Source organism: Callorhinchus milii, unplaced genomic scaffold (assembly GCF_018977255.1).
Source record: "Callorhinchus milii isolate IMCB2004 unplaced genomic scaffold, IMCB_Cmil_1.0 Scaffold8, whole genome shotgun sequence".
Taxonomy (NCBI): Eukaryota; Metazoa; Chordata; class Chondrichthyes; order Chimaeriformes; family Callorhinchidae; genus Callorhinchus; species Callorhinchus milii.
In genome coordinates, this window is record NW_024704749.1 from 12,870,676 (window position 1) to 12,891,321 (window position 20,646).

Sequence of the window (20,646 nt, forward strand, 5' to 3'; positions counted from 1 at the left end):
CCATGATCTTATTGAATGACGGGGCAGGCTCGAGGGGCAGAATGGCCTATTCCTGCTCCTACATCTTGTGGTCTTATTCCACTTCACAATAAATTCTGTGACTTGCTTTGAAACATCCCCCCGGAAGTGAAAGGGCACTATATGCTGTTACTGGAGCACCTCCTAGCAACCAGCTGGCTGCACACCTCCTCCCATCTCGCCTCCTCTCATACATACGTGGTCTTTGGCAGGGGAGGGATAATTTAAAGGAAAAGAGGTAATGTTTATAGTATGTGTCTATGTGTAATCCCTTTAATAATAATAATAATAATAATAATAATCCTTGCATTTGATATATCGCTTTTCACGTCGGGAGGATGTCCCAAAGCGCTTCACAGAACACACTGTAAAGTGAATTGACTGTATATTTGTGTGCGAACGCGGCAGCCAATTGCGCACAGCAATGTCCCACAAACAGTCGTGGATTGAAAATGACCAATTTATTATTGTTTTTGGTTTTGGAGGGATTATTATTAGGCTCTGTGTGGAGTAAGGAAACTTGCCCAAGGTTTTGCCCTGACCTGCCTGGAATTGAACTCAGGTCTCTCACTTGCAAAGCGAGTGCTCTAACCACTGAGCTACAGGACTCCACAAATAATAAATACTGCATCCAGTATGTTCCTCTGTGTTCATCAGAAGGGTCCTTTTTTTTTGGTCAGTCAAGTGTTACATGTGGAAACCCATCACCAAGAGTATCCAAACCAAGCTGAGACTTCCAATCATCCAACCGAGACATGGAAATTCCAGAGATAGAATGGATTGCCACTTTCTCCCTAGAGGGACGCAGCCTGCTTATCTAACAATATAACTTTATTCAAGGCTACACTGGCTTCCCATCCCACAGAGGATACAGTTGAAGATCCTGGTCCTCACCTTCATAGCCCTCCATGGTCTTGCTCCCCCCTACCTCTGCGAGCTCTTAATCCCCTACCATCCCGCCCCCTCCATCTGCTTGGTGGGCTCCAGCTTGCTTCATGTCCCCCGCCTTCTGCCACTCTGCTACCACCCTCTGGAAATCCAGCCCACAGTCTCTCCGCCTTGCCCCCTCCCTTGCCTCCTTCAAGACCCATCTCAAGACCCTATGACCGTGCTTTTGATCACCCTACTTCCCCCCCCTCCCCCCCAGTCCTCCACCCTCCCCAATCCCACCCAAACCCCAGCTCGGGTCCGAAACTCTTGACTGTCCAGCGTCTTGGGACATCCTCCCTATGTGAAAGGTGCTATCCAAATATAATTTTGTTTGATGTTTGTTGTTATTGAAAAAAAGAGTGTAATGCTGTCTTTTAGATATGCACTTGTCCATCCTTCAGATGAGCCATTAAACTGAATTCCCAAAAAGGGCAGAAGTGCCACAGGGTCTTTAGCATCCACAACAACAACAACAAGATTTCATTTATAGAGCGCCTTTCACGTCGGGAGGACGTCCCAAGACGCTGGACAGTTGGGTCGGGACCCAAGCGGGGGGAAATGGTCAGGGTGAGGGGAGGGAAGGGAGGGAGCGAGGAAGGGGTAGAGAGTCGAGAGGGGAGCTAAAGGCACGGTCGAAGAGAAAGGTCTTGACACCGGCCTTGAAGGAGGAAAGGGAGGAAGCGGCGGAGGCACTGGGGGATGGAGTTCCAGAGCCTAGGGGCTGAGAGGCTGAAGGCCCGGCCACCGATGTTAGGGCGGGGGATGTGGAGCAGACCGGAGCCAGAGGAACGGAGGGTACGGGCGGGTAAGTAGGAGGATAGTAGGTTGGAGAGGTAGGAGGGAGCAAGGCCGTGAATGGCCTTGTAGGTGAGGATGAGGATCTTGAAATCAATCCTCTGGGGGATGGGGAGCCAGTGGAGGCGAGCGAGGGCGAGGGTGGGAGTGATGTGGTCGCGAAGCCTGGTGCGGGACAGTACACGAGCTGCAGAGTTCTGAATGACCTGCCGTGTGGAGGGAGGTGCCCAGAAGGCCGGCGAGGAGAGAGTTCCCATAGTCCAGCCTTGAGGTGATAAAGGCGTGGACCAGAGTTTCAGCAGCGTGAGGGGTGAGGTAGTGCCGTAGTCTGGCCATGTTTCGGAGGTGATGGAAGGCGGTGCCAGTTGTGGCGCGGATATGAGGAAGAAGGGACAGCTCAGGGTCGAACAGAACGCCGAGGTTCCTGACTGGCTTTGAGAGGTGGAGAGTGCAGCCTTGGATGCTGATGCTGTCAGCGCCTGAGGTGCGGAGGCGCTGACGCGAGCCAATCAGGAGGGCCTCAGTTTTGCGCACGTTGAGCTGAAGAAAGTTGTCTCTCGTCCAGGATCTGAACATGGGTATCATAGCCAACAATTCCCCGATACAATCGAACAATCAATCCATTACTGAATGTTGATCTTCTCCATATCCAACCAAATTTGTTTCTTTCATTTCTTCAAGATTTCAATGAGAGTAACTCATATGAATGACCTGGACTATATAAATGGCCTGGACTTGGCTATAGGGAGTACAAAATTTACAGACGATACTAAGCTAGGAAAAGTAGTAAACAGTGAGGATGATAGTAGCAGACTGCAAGAGGACATAAGCAGACTGGTAAAACGGGCAGATATGTGGCAGATGAAGTTTAATGTGGAGAAATGCAAAGTGATGATGCATTTTAGGGGGACGAATGAGGAGAGGTAATATAAGCTAGATAGTAGGATCTTAAAGGGGATGATGGAACAGAGAGACCTGGGAGTTCATATAAGTATATTTTTTTGAAGATGGCAGGATAGATAGATAAAGCTGTTAAAAAAAGCATATAGGCTTTATAAATAGGGGCATATAATACAAAACTCAGGAAGTTCTAATGAACCTTCATAAAAGACTGGTTAGGCCTCAGCTAGAGACTGTGTTCAGTTCTGGGCATCGCACTTTAGGAAGCATGTCAAGGCATTGGAGAGGGTGCAAAAGAGATTTACCAGGATGGTACCAGGAATGCTGGACTTCAGTATGAGGGGAGGCTAGAGAAGCTAGGATTATTTTCTAGCTTCTAGCAGAGAAGGTTAAGAAGAAACTTAATACAAGTTTTCAAAATCATGAGTGGAATTCGATAGGGTGAATAAGGAGAAACTATTTCCACTGGGGGGATAGGTCGGTAATCTGAAGGCACCAATTTAAAATAGTTGTTAAAAGAAACAGAGGGGAGGTGAGGAGAAATTTTTCACACAGTGAGGTTGTTCAGATCTGGAGTGCATTGTTTGAAAGGGTGGTGGAAGCCGATTTGATAACAACTTTTAAGAGAGAAGTAGATAATTATTTGGGGAGGACAAGTTTGCAGGGCTATGGGGAGAGAGTGGGCGAGTGAGATTGATTTGAATAGCTCTTTTCAAAGAGTCAGCACAGACACGATGGGCCGAATGGCCACCTTCTGTACAATATAATTCTAAAATTTTATGATTCTCCAGCGCCTTGGGACGTCCTCCCGACGTGAAAGGCGCTATACAAATGTAATCTTGTTGTTGATATTACCTTTGGCAATGTCAGCTTGGTAGGACATCTTAAAGCTCTTCAAAGAGTTTTCCTGTAAAGTGCAGTGTTTATTTTTTGTAGGTGAATGCAGAAGCCAGCTTTGCTCTCAGCATTGTCCCAGAAACAGCAATGAAGTGAATGGCCACTTTTTTATCTGGGAGATTGTTGGCCAGTTCACTGGTAGAAATTCTCTTTTCATTTTGACTAGTGCCATAGAATGTTTAACATTCAGAGGAGCAGTAAATAGAAAACAGGATCTTTTGTGTCCTTTGGATGCACTAAAATTAACCTTGAGTTCATCACTGAGCCAGACAAAGAGAGCACCTCAACCAACATGTCAATTTATGGCCTTTAATATGTTGTTTTGGGTTAATGTAGAAACCTGTACTTTACATCTACTTTGCATTTAACTTGAGAATCATTGCTGGCACTGGATGCTCAAATTTAGAAAGTGTTCAATTTCCCAGGTTTATCATTCTCACCTTAATAAGGACCACCCCATCACCCACACACATCTTTTACAGGAAAGGTATGATAGCATTGAGTGTGATTTGATACATTTGTACATGATGTTGCTGAACTGGAAAATCTGATACCTGTGCGTAAAAACCTGATGGATCAGTTTAATGGACTATGGTCTTTATTTTTCATTTCTTCCGATTTTGGCGCAAAACTCCAATGCTGAATAATTTTTTTGAACTGTTTGCCTTGACCAACAACAATTATAATAATAATAATAATAATCCTTGCATTTGATATAGCGCTTTTCACGTCGGGAGGACGTCCCAAAGCGCTTCACAGAATATACTGTAAAGTGAGTTGACTGTATATTTGTGGGCGAACGCGGCAGCCAATTGTGCACAGCAATGTCCCACAAACAGTCATAGATTGAAAATGACCAATTTAATTATTGTTTTTGTTTTTTGGAGGGATTATTATTAGGCTCTGTGTGGAGTAAGGAAACTTGCCCAAGGTTTGGCCCTCTGCCTGGAATTGAACTCAGGTCTCTCGCTTGCAAAGCGAGTGCTCTAACCACTGAGCTACAGGACTCCACTTCTACCAGAAAGAACCAACCTGACTGACAAAACTGTCAACAGTAATTACTAAGATTTATTTTGATACATAGTTTGCTTGGATTAATAAATGTTAGGTGATTATACTTGTCAGTGAAACTACTGATAAGGAAGAGGAAGAAAATAATGAAACACTATAAATGCAGTGTTCCCATTTCACTGTTCCCATCCTGTTCCCATGCAAGCTGTAATTGTTCATAATTCCTATGGGAGTGTCTTGGAATTCCAAATATTGATAATTGGAATTTCTTTAAATAACTCTATGACATCAGAAATCTTCCTTGCACTGTTTTCACAAATTTTAATTTCTTTGATTGAGGGAACAAAATCTAAAGGTTGCAGCAGGCCTTGAGATACGTGAAAGGAATACATTTTTGGGGACAGTCAAATCCCATGCTATTGCTTTCCCCAAATGGCCACTTCAGAAGCAGAAATATCTTTAATAATATCAGTCCCATGCTGAACGTACTATGGTCATCAAATTGATAATGTCACTCCACACTACAGCAACTGTCACATCCAAAGTGCAATACATATCCCAAAAGGCAATATGGATTCTGGGGAGGTAACAGAATTTTGACAGAAGTTCATTCAGGAAGAGTGACAGACAAGCCTTAATAGTGGCCCTTTAAGGGATTAAAATGTAAATCTTGAGTTCACAAGTGAACAAAAACTCCTTTATTCATGAGAAGGCTCCCCACTTGTTGCACGATTAAATAAATGAACAGCTGTACCTCCATGTAGATGACTAAGATATGAATACCAGCTGGTGTTTCTTAAAACAGACAAGTATTCCATGAGGATAAGGAGCAGCAATTCTCTGCAGCACTGTTTCCTCTATGTTTTACGCTTAGGAGATTTTGCAAGTCATAAAAACATCAGAAACTCACCCCCCCCCCCCACCCCATCTAATCTGACCTCAACCCTTGTTAAGATACTTGAGCTGCAGCAGGGTTGTGCTGATTTATTATTGTTACTGCTATTCTGTTAGGTACAAACGTGAGGCCCAGCATCAGGAAATCTTAGCAAAAAGCATGACTTGAACATGGAATCCATAAATCTGATACATAATTGGAAGGAACTTGTTTTTCTTAACATGAGGGGTGGGGGGGGGGGGTAGGGGGAGAACAGATTCTTTGCTGAGATGAGTTTAAGTGTCTCACATCTTAGCAATGAAAATTTGTTACAGGAACATTGGTAATTAAACAGTGAACGATAGAAGAGCAGTGATCAATGGTAAGGAGTTATATTACATTTATAAGTCTTGAAAAATTGGAAATGTTGTTGCTGGAACAGGAAAGGGAGATTAGCAGAGGACTTCAAAATTCTGAAGTGTTTTGAGACGTTAATTAGCAAAACAATATTCCAGCTGGTTGGAGTTTACTCTTCATCTGACTTTCCTGTATTTGGTCTGGGTGATACTGTCACCAGGTGCTTGAAATGGGAAAATATTCCAATCCACAGCAACAACAGCCCCAACTTTATGAGCACAAAATGCACCAAAGAAGTCTCTAAGAACTGTTCATTATCCCCAATAATAAGCCTCTTAGGTTCCAAGATGTCTATCCAACTCCACACCACTGTCCTTCCTTAGATGACATGCCCTCCCACAACCCAGCAGCATTGGAGCTCTGTGGCCTGTGTAACCATTAGCAGGTCAGTGTGCTCTGTATTCTCTTGGCTGGTTTCTGCTGAGCTATGAGCTGATCCTACAGCATATGCTACCTATTCATCAAAGAACTGACCTTTCTATAAATTTCCAGTTTGCAATTAACTGAACCCTTCCCTCCCAACTATCCACAAATAACGTGAGAGGCTGAATGCATGGTAACTGAAATGATTCACACGAGAGAACACAAGTGAAAAAGAAAGTAAAAAGCGAAAGAATTGAGGCAGAAGGAAACAAGTTAAAAATAATAAGCAGAGACAAAAGAGCACAGACAAGAGTCACTTTATTTGTTGCTTCTATAGAGGTGTGTCCCTTTGCTTTTACATTAGCCACTCACACCGTACATTTGTAAGCCTGTGCTAACCTTACCCTGCTCACAATGCAGCAGAACCAAACCAGAATAAACTAGTAATATGAGGAGCTGAACCCCAGTGTGGGCATGCTGTTTGATCCTCCTTTCCTTTTTCATATGGGTCTGAACCTAGCTGTCAGGTCTCATTTCCAATGAAGACAGGATTAACTTAGGTTCTGATTCCCTCATGGTCAGATATCTACAATTGTAACATTAATAATCAACCAAAAGCTAGAACCATGGAACTTTAAACTGAGCCATGTCTTTTGTTCATTAATGAGTCACTGAGGGAGTGTGAGCATCTATTTTCTGATTTTCCAATTTTCTGTCTTAAAAGTCGATGGAATAAAAATATAGCTTAATCTTTCTTTGCTCATTTCTGAAGTTCATTTTTTAAAAAAAAATGAATCTCTTTATCCCATAAAGAGTTAAAGTTCTAAAAATGTTTCTCCATTTGGTCTCTCTGTCTTTCTGACGTTGATTGTTTACATTCTCCAAATCCCTGACTGTCCAGCGTCTTGGGATGTCCTCCTGACGTGAAAGGCGCTGTGCAAATGTCATTTTGTATAGGTAAATCGGTGTCAGAATGGTTCATTTCATTTGCAATATGGAAACATATCTCAACTCAATCAATAATTTCTTTCCATGTTACCAATATTTGATTTAATGCTCAGTCATGTTTTGATAGTATATGCTAAATACTGAATCTGATCCCCAATATTCCTAGTCTCGCTCAAAATGACCATTAATGTTACACAAAACTCCTCCTTTGTCTCTCAGTACTCTGAGGTACGGTTTATCAATAAAATGATGAATTTTATGGATTAAAAGTAAAAGACCAGGTATAGAAAGGAATACTGTAGTTAGAACTTTTGCATTTGGGAGCATGGTTAATAGTATAGGGAGAAGGAAGTTAGTACAGAGGTAAATCCAATCACACTATTGCACTTGGGAGCTTGGTTAATAGATTACCAAGAATGTACAGATGGAAACGGGCCACTCGCCCCAACCCGTCCGTGCTAATGCTTATACTCCATGCACATCTAGTTACAATAGTTTGTAAGTTTTAAATTAATGAAAGGAATTGGTAAGCTAGGTAGTAGATAACTAATTTTACGATTCATTAGTTTAGGAATCCAAAACATGGTTTAATCTTAAAATTAGACTTGATCCAATTAGAATTGAGATCAGAATACAATTAGAGTGGATAAGGAGGCAAGCAGTCTCTTTCTCCAGAATTGCTATACCAGCAGTTTGAAAATAACAAGCAAATGAAGAATTTCACTTACTGGTCCATCTGGGACTCAGACAGGACATGATCTAAATATTAACAACATATTCAAGATAAAATTCTGATTTCTTCTTGTCCTGAAGCTGCCTTAATGTTTATGCAGCTCATATTTAAATCTGCCATGTTTTTAATATAGTATTATAATTCATAGAGCCCTGCAGTCCTTAACAACTGGACAAATGAATGAATATTTAATACTGAAAAACTGAAGTGCATACTGGTATGGTGCTACAAATAGCAGTTCTCATTAATGCACATAGTTTACAATATTAAATGGAAAGATAAAGCATGCTGTATCTCTGATGGTTCCTAAAACATCCATTTCCTTCTGCAGTAATTAGAGATCCCCATCAGTACACACCAGCAATAAATTGCATTTATATAGTGCCTTTCATGTCAGGATGCTAAAGGGGACACACTCCAAGTAGAGGAATTTCATGCTGCAAAGGTTTACTGAACTACTGATGCTGTGTATCACTCCATTTATACATTGTAGGATAATTATGAAAGTGTTGAACCTTATTGGAAGGTAATGGTTGAACATATTGGAGTCAATTTTGTGATATTTCTTAAAGGATTTCTTAATTTAAAAAATGCAGAGGTCCGAGACTGACTTGTGGAAATGCCATTCCAACGTAATGTATTTCAGAGTATGTTTCCCTCAAGTCTCAGTGACAATATGTGATGTACTTCCATGACTAAAAAAGTCAAGAGGCGTTGGGTTACACCAGGCATAGCTTTTAAAAGTAAATTCTAGAAGGGAAAATGAAGGAGTTCCATAGTTTAGGTCCCATGAAAGAATGAGGTACCGGTGAACAAAATTTTGCTTTTAATACAGTGAGGATGTAAGAAGATAAACAATAATCCTTGAATTTGATATAGCGCTTTTCATGTCAGGACATCTCAAACCGCTTCACAGGATTCACCGTGATGTGTATTGATTGTAGTATTCTGTTGCTGAGCGCAGCAGCCAATCTGCCCACAGCAAATGTTTTAATCATAGCTCCACATCTTCACTCTAACTTTTTCTTGACCCAAATGCTCGCGATCATTCTATTTCCTGTCTGTTGACCCCTGTGTCTTTTAGACCTTTTGATGATTGCAGGCTTCTGGAATTCTACTGAACATTTAAGGAACATTCACAACAAAACCCAACGAGAATATCAGATTCGACAATTACTTATCCTGTTTCCATGGGTACAAACCTTAAAGGAAAAATCCCGTAGCTTCAATAAAGTCCTAGGTAGCTATTTTATGGCCATTTGAACAAGAGCCCCAAAGGCTTTTCTGTTCAATGACCTTACAATTTATTTATTTTTCTATACTGCTTTCTGCCACATATTAATACTGGGTCAAAGTTCACACTGATATTGAAGCTGCAGCAATGGAACATTGGACACTGCAAACATATATCAAGTTGACATACCACTCACTCTCCACTTGTGTGGTCAAAAATGATGCAAGTAATTTTTATAACAAATGTAATTTAAGGAAGCAGAGTGGTTTACTGACCTGTTTGGGAATGGAAGGAATAATTAGAAGCACGTTTTAAAATACACTTGTCTAGGAGATTTCAATAATGAAATGTCTGTTTTCATGGAGTATAATAAATAATAATAATCCTTGCATTTGACATAGTGCCTTATCACATCATCAAGATGTCTCAAAGTACTTCACAGGATATATTGTAAAGTGGATTGACTGTATATTTTGTGGACGAAACGCAGCAGCCATTTGCACACAGCAATGTTCCACAAACAGCAATGGAGTGAGTAACTAATTTTATTTGAGGGATTGTTGGCTGGAACTGAGAGAAACTCTTCTCTTTTTGAATAGTGCCATAGGATCTTAAACATCCACCTGAACAGGCAATCAGGACCTCGGTTTAACGTCTGTACCGAAGTTTGGAAACCTCTGACGATTATTGATAATAATAATAACAGAATTTTAATGTTCATGATTGTATCACTGTTTCCAATTAAATAATTCTGCTCCTTTAATGACTATGTGCACCTGGTCACATTTCAATCTGAAAACATCACAACTTTGTGAATAAGGTTTGAAAGCCTGTGGCTAAGAGACAGTATATAATTCTCTATTATTAACAATTCAATTACATTTTAAAATATAAAAAAGGAAATGGAATTGGAGATGTTGATGAACATCCTCATTAGAAATGGTCTCCTGAAGGCTGTCTCTTCCCCTGTACAGTTAAATTAAACTAGCTTTGACATTTTGTAACATCAGACCTTTATGAAATGTTAATATTAACTTCAAAAGCTTTTTGCTTGTCTGTTTATGTTGACCAAACTATTTAGTTTAACTCAGTGATGTGATACCACATGGAAACCATACCTCATCTAGGCAGTCTCATTGCTCTTTATGCCTGTGTCTGTTCATGGGATGTCCATCTATTCGATGTTACCAGAATTGGGATTCAGCCCTGAATCTTTCTCACCTTAGACATTTTAAAGAGGCAAATGTAAGAAATAGGTGTTATAATGTCTGATTGAGGTTAAATTTAATTCTGTAATACATAAACACTGCGAGACCTCACCAATACACTGTTTCCACTACCAGTGAGAGAAACTAGGGAATGCAATTAAGAGGCAGCTTAATCCAGTGAAATTAATTCACTTTATTCATACTTATTTCAGGATCCATAAAATAAGTCAAGATGTTTAAAACTACCTTACCTCTATCTTTAATAGAATTATTGGTCTTTTTTCTGGATTCCCCCAGTGTCCAGCTGATTGACCAGCCCAGCTCATATTCTGACATCTTCCCTTAGGAACTCTTAAAAAAAACAGCCATTTGGGAGGAAGAAAAAAGAAGCACAGAGCTCAGCAAAATCACATTTATTTGTTCCAAGTGCACTTAGAACCACCCAAAATACTTTTATATACAGACTAGTACGACAGAAGGAACTCTCTCATACTTTTTTTTTACAAAAAGATATTAAATAGAAATGGATCCCATATTGTCAATATCTACAATATTCATCTAACTTTTTCTACACAGTTATGTCTCTGTATAATCGTTTTTTATAACTTTTTCAACAGTTAATACATTCATCATAAAAATAGCAAGATATCAATATTTTACAGTCATAATAAATAATTTTTTTTGAATTCCCGATCTTAATCACAAAATCCAGTGTCTAGTTTTGTAAATCTTAAGCATTTAAAGTCAGGAATCAGCTGCTATTCTTATTCTTTAGTCCACAGGGTCAATTATAGGTTAAATGATATATGTTATTGGTGGGACCAAGTCAACACAATCACTGAACCTCTCTTATAGGAATCCCAGAACTGTGTTGTGCATGTGTAGCTGATAACTTTGGGGCCCAGGAGTTCTGATAAATTAGAGATGCTGAATACAATTATTGTGGGTCAAAAAGTGTTTGATGGTAGTGTTCAAATGATTTTGACATCTCCTGTGATTCGGGCAGAAACCTGATCTTTGCCAATGATTCTGTGTCCAAGTATAAGCAGCAAGTGAATTAAAGAGGTGCTTGGTGATAAGACGAGTGCTTCCTAGGTACAGGAGAAGAGCTCCACATTTGTTAAAAAAGCATTAAAATTCAAACCCTTGTAATTCTGCTATTCTGTATAATATATACAAGTTCAATTTATTTTTAAAATAGAACTGTGATAGGTAAAGTTAACTCAGCAGGTAAGGTGCTCCCAATGGCTCGTTTAGTAAAAGCACTGCCCACTGTGATGCTGAGTCAGAGAAACAAGAGTAGATCATTCAGATGTTGAGCCTGTTCTGCCAACATTTTGAAAAGTCCCACTAGGGATACTTAGTCTGTGCTGAGTTAGCTTTCTCAGCTGGGGAGACGATGAGTGTACAATTGGCCTGTGTCTCCACGTTAGGCAGAGGTAAAATCAGCTAGGGTTACCATTCATGATCGCTCTCCAGTGATTTCTGGTCAAAGGTACATATGTGGATGTTGGATAAGGATTGCTTGTGATGTCCTATTTGGCTGAATAGTTTGCAGACGCTCACATTAGGATTAAGCATGAAGAATCTGTTCTCTGATTTTCAAAGCTTAAAAGGACCTGCTGAAATGGAATGTTTATAGCTGTGTTATAAAGGTTTAGGTTTTGATCTGTACAATATTTCAAGGCTTAAGTGTAGCTGAATTCTGAAGTCAAATGAGGCAAGGTTAGGTAAATATTTTCAGTCCACGTCTATCCTTATAATCTTCAACAGATGTGGGAAGACAAGGGGCTTCACAAGATATTGTTGTGAAATGAGTGACAGGAGAACGCGGCAAACCATTCGCACACAGCAATGTCTCATAATCAGCCAGTAACTGAATGACCAATTTTATTTTGGGAGAATGCTGGATAGGACACTGCTCTTTTCGAATAGTTCCATGTGATTTTTAATGCCTCTCCTGAACAGACAGGACCTTGGTTTAACATTTCATCCAAAGGACAGCACCTCTGACATTGCAAAACTCACCCCCAGCACTGCAATGGAGTGTCACCCTAGACAGTGCGAGTTCAAGTCTCAATGTGGGGCTCAAACCCACAAATTTCTAACTCAGAGGCGAGACTGCTACCAACTTAGCCAAGCTGATATTGTCATGTTCTTTGTCTTGTGTGAGTGTACGTGAATAATCCAAGTAAATTTAGCACACATAAAGACCACATACATATAAATATGGTTGTCACTGAACTAGTGTGAGAACACATATCCATTTCTTAGAGCTTGGCCTACCTAGACTTTAAGCATTTGGGCTCTCTTGCCAAAAAAACAAGTTTGGGGAAATGGCAAATGCACTGCAATGGTCTTTCCTGGTCCTGTTGATTTACATGTTCCGAAAACGTAAACCTGAGAGCCTGGCTAGTTCTGTAGATTTGTCCGAGGATGGAAGCACTTAAATGAAACTCAGGAACTTCCCAGAAAACAAAGGTTTTATTCATGTGCTGCCATTACTCCTAAAACATTTTTTACCTAACCCCAAACTTATTGTCCCCTTATTGTTCCTTGGGAATTGAGTCTCTCTCTCTCAGCGTTGTTGTACCATGGAATGACAGACATCCTTTCTTCTCCTGCTACCTTGATAACAAAGAGGACACAAACTGTGTTGGAGCCAAGTTTAAATGAAGGTCAGGAGACGTCGGTGAGAGCCACACAGGAAGTCTTCTCTAAAAAGGCTGCATTGAGGTGGACTTCGCAGCAGTCCCCGCTCTCAGGACACTCCAGCCGGTCACCATTTGGATCATAAATAGCCTTGTTTAGATGGCATTCTTTGCTAGTTCCATTTTGCTGGCAATCCGTTGCATGTCCATTCTGGCAAATTTCTTTATTTTTGTTGTCTTCTACAGCATCATCTTTCTCAATGGCACAAGCAGCGACAATATCTAAAACATACCCGTTGACATCAACATTTATTCTTTCCTCATTTGTATGAATGGAGCTCCTTATGCTCTGATTTTTGAACGAATGTTCTGCCTTCCTCAGGAAGTGCCTTTTTATAATCTTCCGGAAGGTGATGCGGAACTCCCTAATCCTGTACGCATAAATGAAAGGATTCACCACCGAGTTAGCATGTGACAGGACGATGGCGATGTACATCATCCATGGGCGAGGTGGCTTGCAGCCTGGACAGAAGAGGTTAACACCATTTATAATGTGCAATGGAAGCCAGCACACAGCAAAGAGACCCACAATGATAGCTAAGGACTTTGCTGCATGGAACTCTTTCTGAAGAGTGGACTGTGTCCTCTCAGTGTGCACTATTTTCATTTCCATTTGCTTGAGTTGATGACGGGCTGCCATGAAAATCTTCAGGTAAATTCCAAACATTATCAGTAAAGGCATTAGCACACAGGCAAAAAAATTATAATAAACCATGTAATCCATTGTTACTACCTCTTCAAATAGGCATGGGACCATGCCATGCCTGCAGTTAATTGTTCCATTCATTTGATCGTCTTCAATGTGATTTGATTTGTTCCAACCCAACATTGGGGTCAAGCCAATGATAAAGGAGAGAATCCAGAAAATACCAATGATTCCCTTTGCACGTTGACCTGTCACCAAACCATTGTACCTGCAATACAAAAGAAGGTTTATTTCAATATATTCGTTCGTCTCATAATTATGTCAAAAATGGAATTGTGCTGCACACCTTATTTATACATTGGAATGATTTGTCATTTCTCCAGTAGTAGAGCAATGGAGCAGGCAACAGGATTTTCAAAGCTGTTAAATGCAGGAGCTGAAGAGAGTGTGCAATTCACCACCACTCCTGGCATACAGCCAGCTCATTAATAGTATTAAAAAGCTGCAGGTTTTGCCTGCACTTGGGTGGTACTATTCACTGACCAGAGTGGGATCTTTCCTTGCAACCAATTTAGTCTGGGGAATTTATGTGTTATGTGGCCTCTGTAGCAGTTCACACAGCTAGTGCAGGGTTGAGAACTTAAACTCAATATGATTTGCATAAGTTTTAGTTTCATATTGAGATGTAAAACACATTTTAATGGAATTCCTTGAAAGAGAATGGAATGTGTTTTGGAATACCTCAATCTTGGCCCCATATGCTTCAGTTACAAAATTTTAATTGGCTGTGCAGTTCAATGAGGAAAAAAGGGTGAAAAAGTAGTGTTTCATCAAGATTCAATGTAATAATTATCATATCACATCCAGTATGAAATGCTGCATTTTTCACCCCATTGTTCCCCAAGATTTATGAGAAAGTTATAAAAAAGTGACAACGGAAGCTGGCAAACTGCATAAGTTGACAGTATACAATGATCTATCCCCAATTTGTAGTTTGAAACAACAACCCTTGCCAGGCTCCACTGGTTCCCTTTCGAAATGGATTGACCTCACTGTCTTCACCTTCACATATAAATCCATTCACACCCAAGCATCTGCCTGTCCCTCTGATCTCATACCCACTCCTTTCCCCTAACCTCAGCCAGGCGACCCTCAACCCCATCACATCACCATCATGGCCAACCCTAATGCCTCCATCCTCTGGAACTCTGTGACTCTAGCCCTCCACTTCACCCCACTCTACCTATCTTCAAATCCCAATTTTAAATCTACCTTTTTGACTGTGCGCATTGTCACTTCTTCCCCTCCATCCTTCCTCCTAACTCAGCGACCAACCAGGCTCTGTGAAGACTTCTGAGAAGTTATCCTGTGTGAAGTGTGCTCTATAAGTACAGTTATTGTGTGTTTCAGGTCAATTTAAATATTTAAGAGGGAAATAGATGAATATTTAGTGGGCAGAGCTATCAGGGGATATGATGAAATGGCAGGAAAATAGTATAAATTCTATTTTACAATGTTCTTTACATTGTTTCCTGCTTCCATACTACCCTGATAAAAAAAGTCATTTCCTAACTAGAAATTAAACTTTCCACAAACTGTTTAACCATGATAATTATAGGAGGATATGGTCATGTATTTCAAGTACTAGTTAGTGAAAAGGGATTGCCTATTTCCTGCTACAGAAAGCAATAGAGAAGATGATCATATTGGTGATAATTGTAACAACTATGTTTCTATACAACTTACTGGCCAGAATAACACTTCAATGGGAGCAGCAATATATTTGCAATATAAGTCATGATGAATGGACAATTCTGCCACCAACATGCAGAGATTTTGAGCACTTCAGCTATGTACATTGTCCATCAGATCGAGCGCAGCAAATGTTAAATATAAATATGTTGCTAAGACTTCAAATAAAAAATGAATTATTACCCCAGATGCATTGTAGATGTTACTCCTGAATGTTTCCGGCAACTGTCCCATGGGATATGTTACCAGAATGTAAGATTGTTTAATGTGTACAAACACCATTCCAATGTAGAGCAGACTTGTGCAGTTTCAGCTAAGTGTGTGCCAACACTGTTAGCCTATGGCTTATCATACAGTAATCCATGATTGGAGAATACCCGATGCAATATGCTGATTGTTGATTTGAGGATATTAAAGTGACTACATGACTACATGTAAGACCAAATTCTGGTTACAGATGAAGTCAGCAGACCCAATGACAAGCTCCTGCTATACACAAAAATGCTGATTAGATTAGCGACTGCCTTTGCTGATTTTCCATTGCCAGGTCTACCATTGGCACAGGAGTCACAATTGTACCCTCAGGGTGACGTGTGCACATGGTGTCAGGGAAGGAAGAGAAGCCAAGACTCTTTCTCCTGATCACTGATTGTCAGCTGTGATGATTCCCCCCCCCCCTCGGCCCCCCTACACACACACACACATACTGCTGCCACTCTATGTCTAGATTTTCACAAGAAGAAGGTGGTTGAAATCTGGGTCAATACCTTCAGAAGACAAAGAATATCGGGAGATGGATAAGCGTTGTATTTATACGTGATAATTCTTCTCATTCTGATCAGAAAGGGTCTTAATTATGTTACATAAGCTGCACATCACTCTTTATGAAGATTGTTCATTACTGGCTATGGGAGAAATGACCTCCAAGATTTGAAACATATACAATGTATGTTGAAAGACCAGAGTTTTCCTCAGACGTTGATAAACACAGCAGGATGTGGTTGGTTCTCAAGGCACACAAATGTTTAATCAAAACAAAAACATTTGAAAGTTCACATTGCCGCAAGAAATAGGGGCTAAACCTTCCTTTGCAGAACAGTAGTGGAATGAAACAGTGTTTTCTGAACAGCTGTTCAGGAAGTATAATCTCCAAGTAAGCAACCAACAGCCTTAGGCAATTCACAGTCTTTCAATTTGAACTGGTATGAACTCCTATCATGCAAAATGAAAGGGACATAAAAGTAGAGCCAGGAGGAAGCACAACAAGAACCCCACTCTCCCCCCCCCCCCGAGATTGTTCTCAGTGGTGGCAGGTTTTACTTCACTTTACTATTGGTTATATCCCCAAAGTTTGTTAACTTTCCTTGCACTGTCATACACCTTCAATGCTCTACTTACCAGTATCCCCAAGATAATAATAAATTGGTCACCCAATTCATGACTGTTTGTGGGACACTGCTGTGTGCAATTGGCTGCCACGTTTCGCCCACAGAATATACAGTCAATTCATTTTACAGTATATTTTGTGAAGCGCTTTGAGATGTCTCGAAGACATGATAATCAAGACAAAAACATTTGAAAGTTCATTTGATATCAAATGTAAGGATTTTATTATATATTCGGCGTCTCAGGTCAAAAGTAGTCAATCAATGTCTTCTGCAGACAATGGTCTAATACAATAGTCCAATTGTTCAAATAGTCATTTTAGTCAACTCCTTAAAGGAAACAATTACTGGGATGTCTTTCTGCTGTGAAGGGCACTATACAAGTGGAATTTGTTGTTGTTGTACAGTAAGCTGATTGGGTAGAGGGCAGAGGGACAATCAATCACTAAACCACTGGGTTTCTAATATCAGAAAGTGATAACGTGCTTCTGATAACTCTGACCCTTCACTATTGTTGTTGTCTGTCAGTTATCTGGGGATTGTCATTCTATGACCCAATCAATGAGGAACGCAGCTGGGCCCAAGCAGGAACAAGTGGACTTTGATTTTCGGGAAAGCTGGGCTCTGCAAACTTAATGACCTCAAATATTGTCAAAGAATCCTTCTGAAGAACAAAGGGGTAAACATTGTGTTAAGTTTTATTGCAATTGCCAAAAATGTGGTGATTAATTCTTGCCTGGTTCAGGTATGAATATTGAGTTAGACAGGTACCCAGTGCAGTAGCACTGAAACATTGTACTTCATGGTTTACAATAAAAAGCTCCTTTTCTCCCAGATTTCAAACCTCTCTTTAAACATTCTTTCTTTGGCTGATCCTTTAATGAACACCTTTAAATTCTTCTTCCTCTCCTCCCTGCTCCTTATTGCTTCTATGAAGCTTTGAGATGTTTATCCTCTGTGGAAAGTGTTGTATAAGTGCAAGTTGTTGTCATGGTGTAGACTTTTCCATGTAGTTAGGAAGTGTATAATGTTTGCTGAAAATTGTAGCTTTTTAACAGATAAATTTAAAACTTCACCAAGTTAATCAAAAAAGTGGGACACAGACATTCCCTAGCAACTCACTTTACACGTCCTTAAGCTTATGGGTGAAAACGGTCTGGCTGGCTACCCTTCTTATTCTCAAATCCTATTGTTGAACAATGAGTGAGTAGTAATCAATCAGATAATTTGATTGGGTAATAATGTCTTCTTACCTGAGTGGGATTTTGATGGCAATATATCTGTCAATGGCTATGGCCAACAGACTGAAGATAGAACTCTGGGTTAGCACTAATACAAAACAGGCAATGAAGAGGCATCCGTAGAAGTGGGAGCAGAAGCCAGTACTGATCGTGATAGCGAAGGGAATAGCCAACACACCAACAGCGATGTCTGCTATGGCCAGAGACACCACAAAGAAATTGGTCACATTCTGCAGGTTACTATTCAGACAGACAGCCCAGCAGACCAGGACATTGCCCAACACAGACAAGACAGCGATCACAAGCTCAATAATGATGTAAATCACATCTTCCACCTTCTGGCTTCCATATTCTACCATGATGGGGTTGACTGGGTCAACGTGTAGAATCTCAGAGACAAAATACCGACCATATCGGCAACTCACAACCAGAGGAGATCCCTGCCAGAAATATCTTGATGTGGTCACACCTCGAGATCAGATCTTGATCATCTATTTCTTCCCGATTCTTAAAAGGAATCTTCACGAATCTTGGGTATTCTCTTGTAAGATTTTGTTGGATTAATTATCTGGTCGGTTGCATTCTTAATTTAATTTATACTTCTATGGCAAAGATCCATTTGCTTCAGCGTGATTGGCATTTTCAACCATTTTCAGTTTCTTTGTTGATATTCAGTTTCAACACTTGACCATTAGGTAGACCCAGAGGAAGTTATAGCAAACCCTCCACTCTTGGGTCTCATACCAACACACACCTTCCCTCTTCCCACTCTTATGGGTTGCAATGTTGATTTTGGAATTAGGTAATTACAGTTGATGACTTTGCTCTGTAAGAGTAAAAAAAAGTGATAAGAATGAAGTAATATGAATTCATCTGGGAAAAGACTCCAGCAATGTAGGTTTTAATCTGAGGTTTGTGCTATCACCCAGTTTGATGACTTCTTTGAAATCAGTGAATATTTAATAAAGATCCCACTGTGAAACTTTGCCGAATCAACTGTGTGGACACCACAATTGTCCTTAGTAACCCTGAGTTAGGGAACAAAACATTGGTTAGGGATTTATTAGAAATGCCTTGGGATATCCTCCTGACATGAAAGGCACTATATAAATGCAATTTGTTGTTGATAATACATAATCTTCTTATTTGATACATTGTCTATAATGTCAAAACATCTGAAAGAGCTTAGCAAGTAACTGTTGTGAAGTGCAGTGACTGTGTATTTGTAGGCAAATGAGATAGCCAATTGGCATACTGCCATGATCGTTTTCTCAAATGCAATGAAGTGAAAAACTGGAGGAATTTTGACAAGAACACTGAGAGAACTCCTTTCTCTTTGGAATAGTGTTGTGGAATCTTTAACGTCCACCAGAACAGGCAGAGAGGGAAGCTCAGAGGGATTGCACCTGCTACAATGCAGCATATTTGCAGCACTCCCTTGGTTCCACATTGGAGTAGTGCCGTTCTGTACTTTCAGAAGCTGAAATAACCTGTTGGATCACTACGCACACTGTGAGTGGCATTTCCTTACAAAGATAAATGGGAATAAAATTGCTCTATTCACACCAGGGACAATGCTGTGACCCAAGATGCTGTATGTCTGTACTGAGCTCTGCAAAATTTTGTAATAAAAAATAGTAATCCTGCGGTTGATTTAACACCCTTAACATTAAAATGGCTCATATATTGAGATAATTTTGAAGTGCATTTTTGAAACCATCAAGCACAACAGCTAATCCACACCAGCAATGTCCCACAAACCAAAATGTGATGAATGACCAATTCATTAATGTTTTGACCATTTTTGAATATGGAGAATTCCTTGGAGAATTCCAAACTCTACATGTAACTTTTAAAGTCCATCTGAACCGCTGTGACAGGCAGACTGGACTTTCTCACCCAAAGGTCAGCACCACCGATGATGTAGCACTTTCACTGCAGTGTCAACCAGGATTACAAGACCATATTCTGATGTGAGGCTCAAACTCACAATTTTCTGACCCAGAGGTGAGAATGCTGCCATGTGAGCAAAATAACAAGCGCATGTGGCTTCCTCCAAATAAGGACTTTTGTAATTAGAAGACCAAAATTACTTCTGACTAAGAAGACCTTTTGGATGATTTCATTTCATGTTGTCCACACTACCATCCAGTCTTCCATCACAGTGTTACCACCTGGATATAAAAATACCTCCTGATCTCAGTCCTGAAACCACCCTTTGCCATCTTCAGTGTGTGCTCACTTGTTCTACTGCCTTGGCATATCTGAGTTTATTTCGCAATCCATTTAAAAATCTTATATAACCCTCCGAGAGGTCTTTTTCAAGCTGAAGAACTCTAATGTTGAGTTAATGTCGAGTTTCTGTATTTTATGCTCAACCTGCTCGGCATTCTAGCAGGTTGGCATCATTGGAAAGTTATAATTCCTTTAATGCTCATGTAAATGGCATTCTCGCACTAGACATATAGGAATGTTGACTTCCTGTGTAATATTTTCGTAGCTTTCTTTTGAAAATGTAAAAAGCCGGTGTGAATAGAATGAAGACTTCACTCCTGTTGTTGTTGGTTAGTTAGCGGAATATCA

At 40.2% G+C, this 20,646-nt stretch overlaps 1 protein-coding gene across 4 annotated transcripts in view; it reads right to left on the bottom strand.

Moving 5' to 3' along the window:
- Positions 1 to 12,645: 12,645 nt before the first annotated feature.
- specc1la (sperm antigen with calponin homology and coiled-coil domains 1-like a) overlaps positions 12,646 to 20,646 on the bottom strand; it is a 61,180-nt gene continuing 53,179 nt past the window's right edge. For 3 of the 4 annotated variants that reach the window (XM_042337243.1, XM_042337247.1, XM_042337246.1), the window contains one exon: positions 12,646 to 13,953. In XM_042337243.1, the coding sequence (XP_042193177.1) occupies positions 13,008 to 13,953 (946 nt within the window). In that variant the 3' untranslated portion in view covers positions 12,646 to 13,007. Of the gene's footprint in view, positions 13,954 to 18,832; positions 18,890 to 20,646 lie in introns of those variants that run through there. The other variant, XM_042337245.1, reaches the window with a different exon arrangement.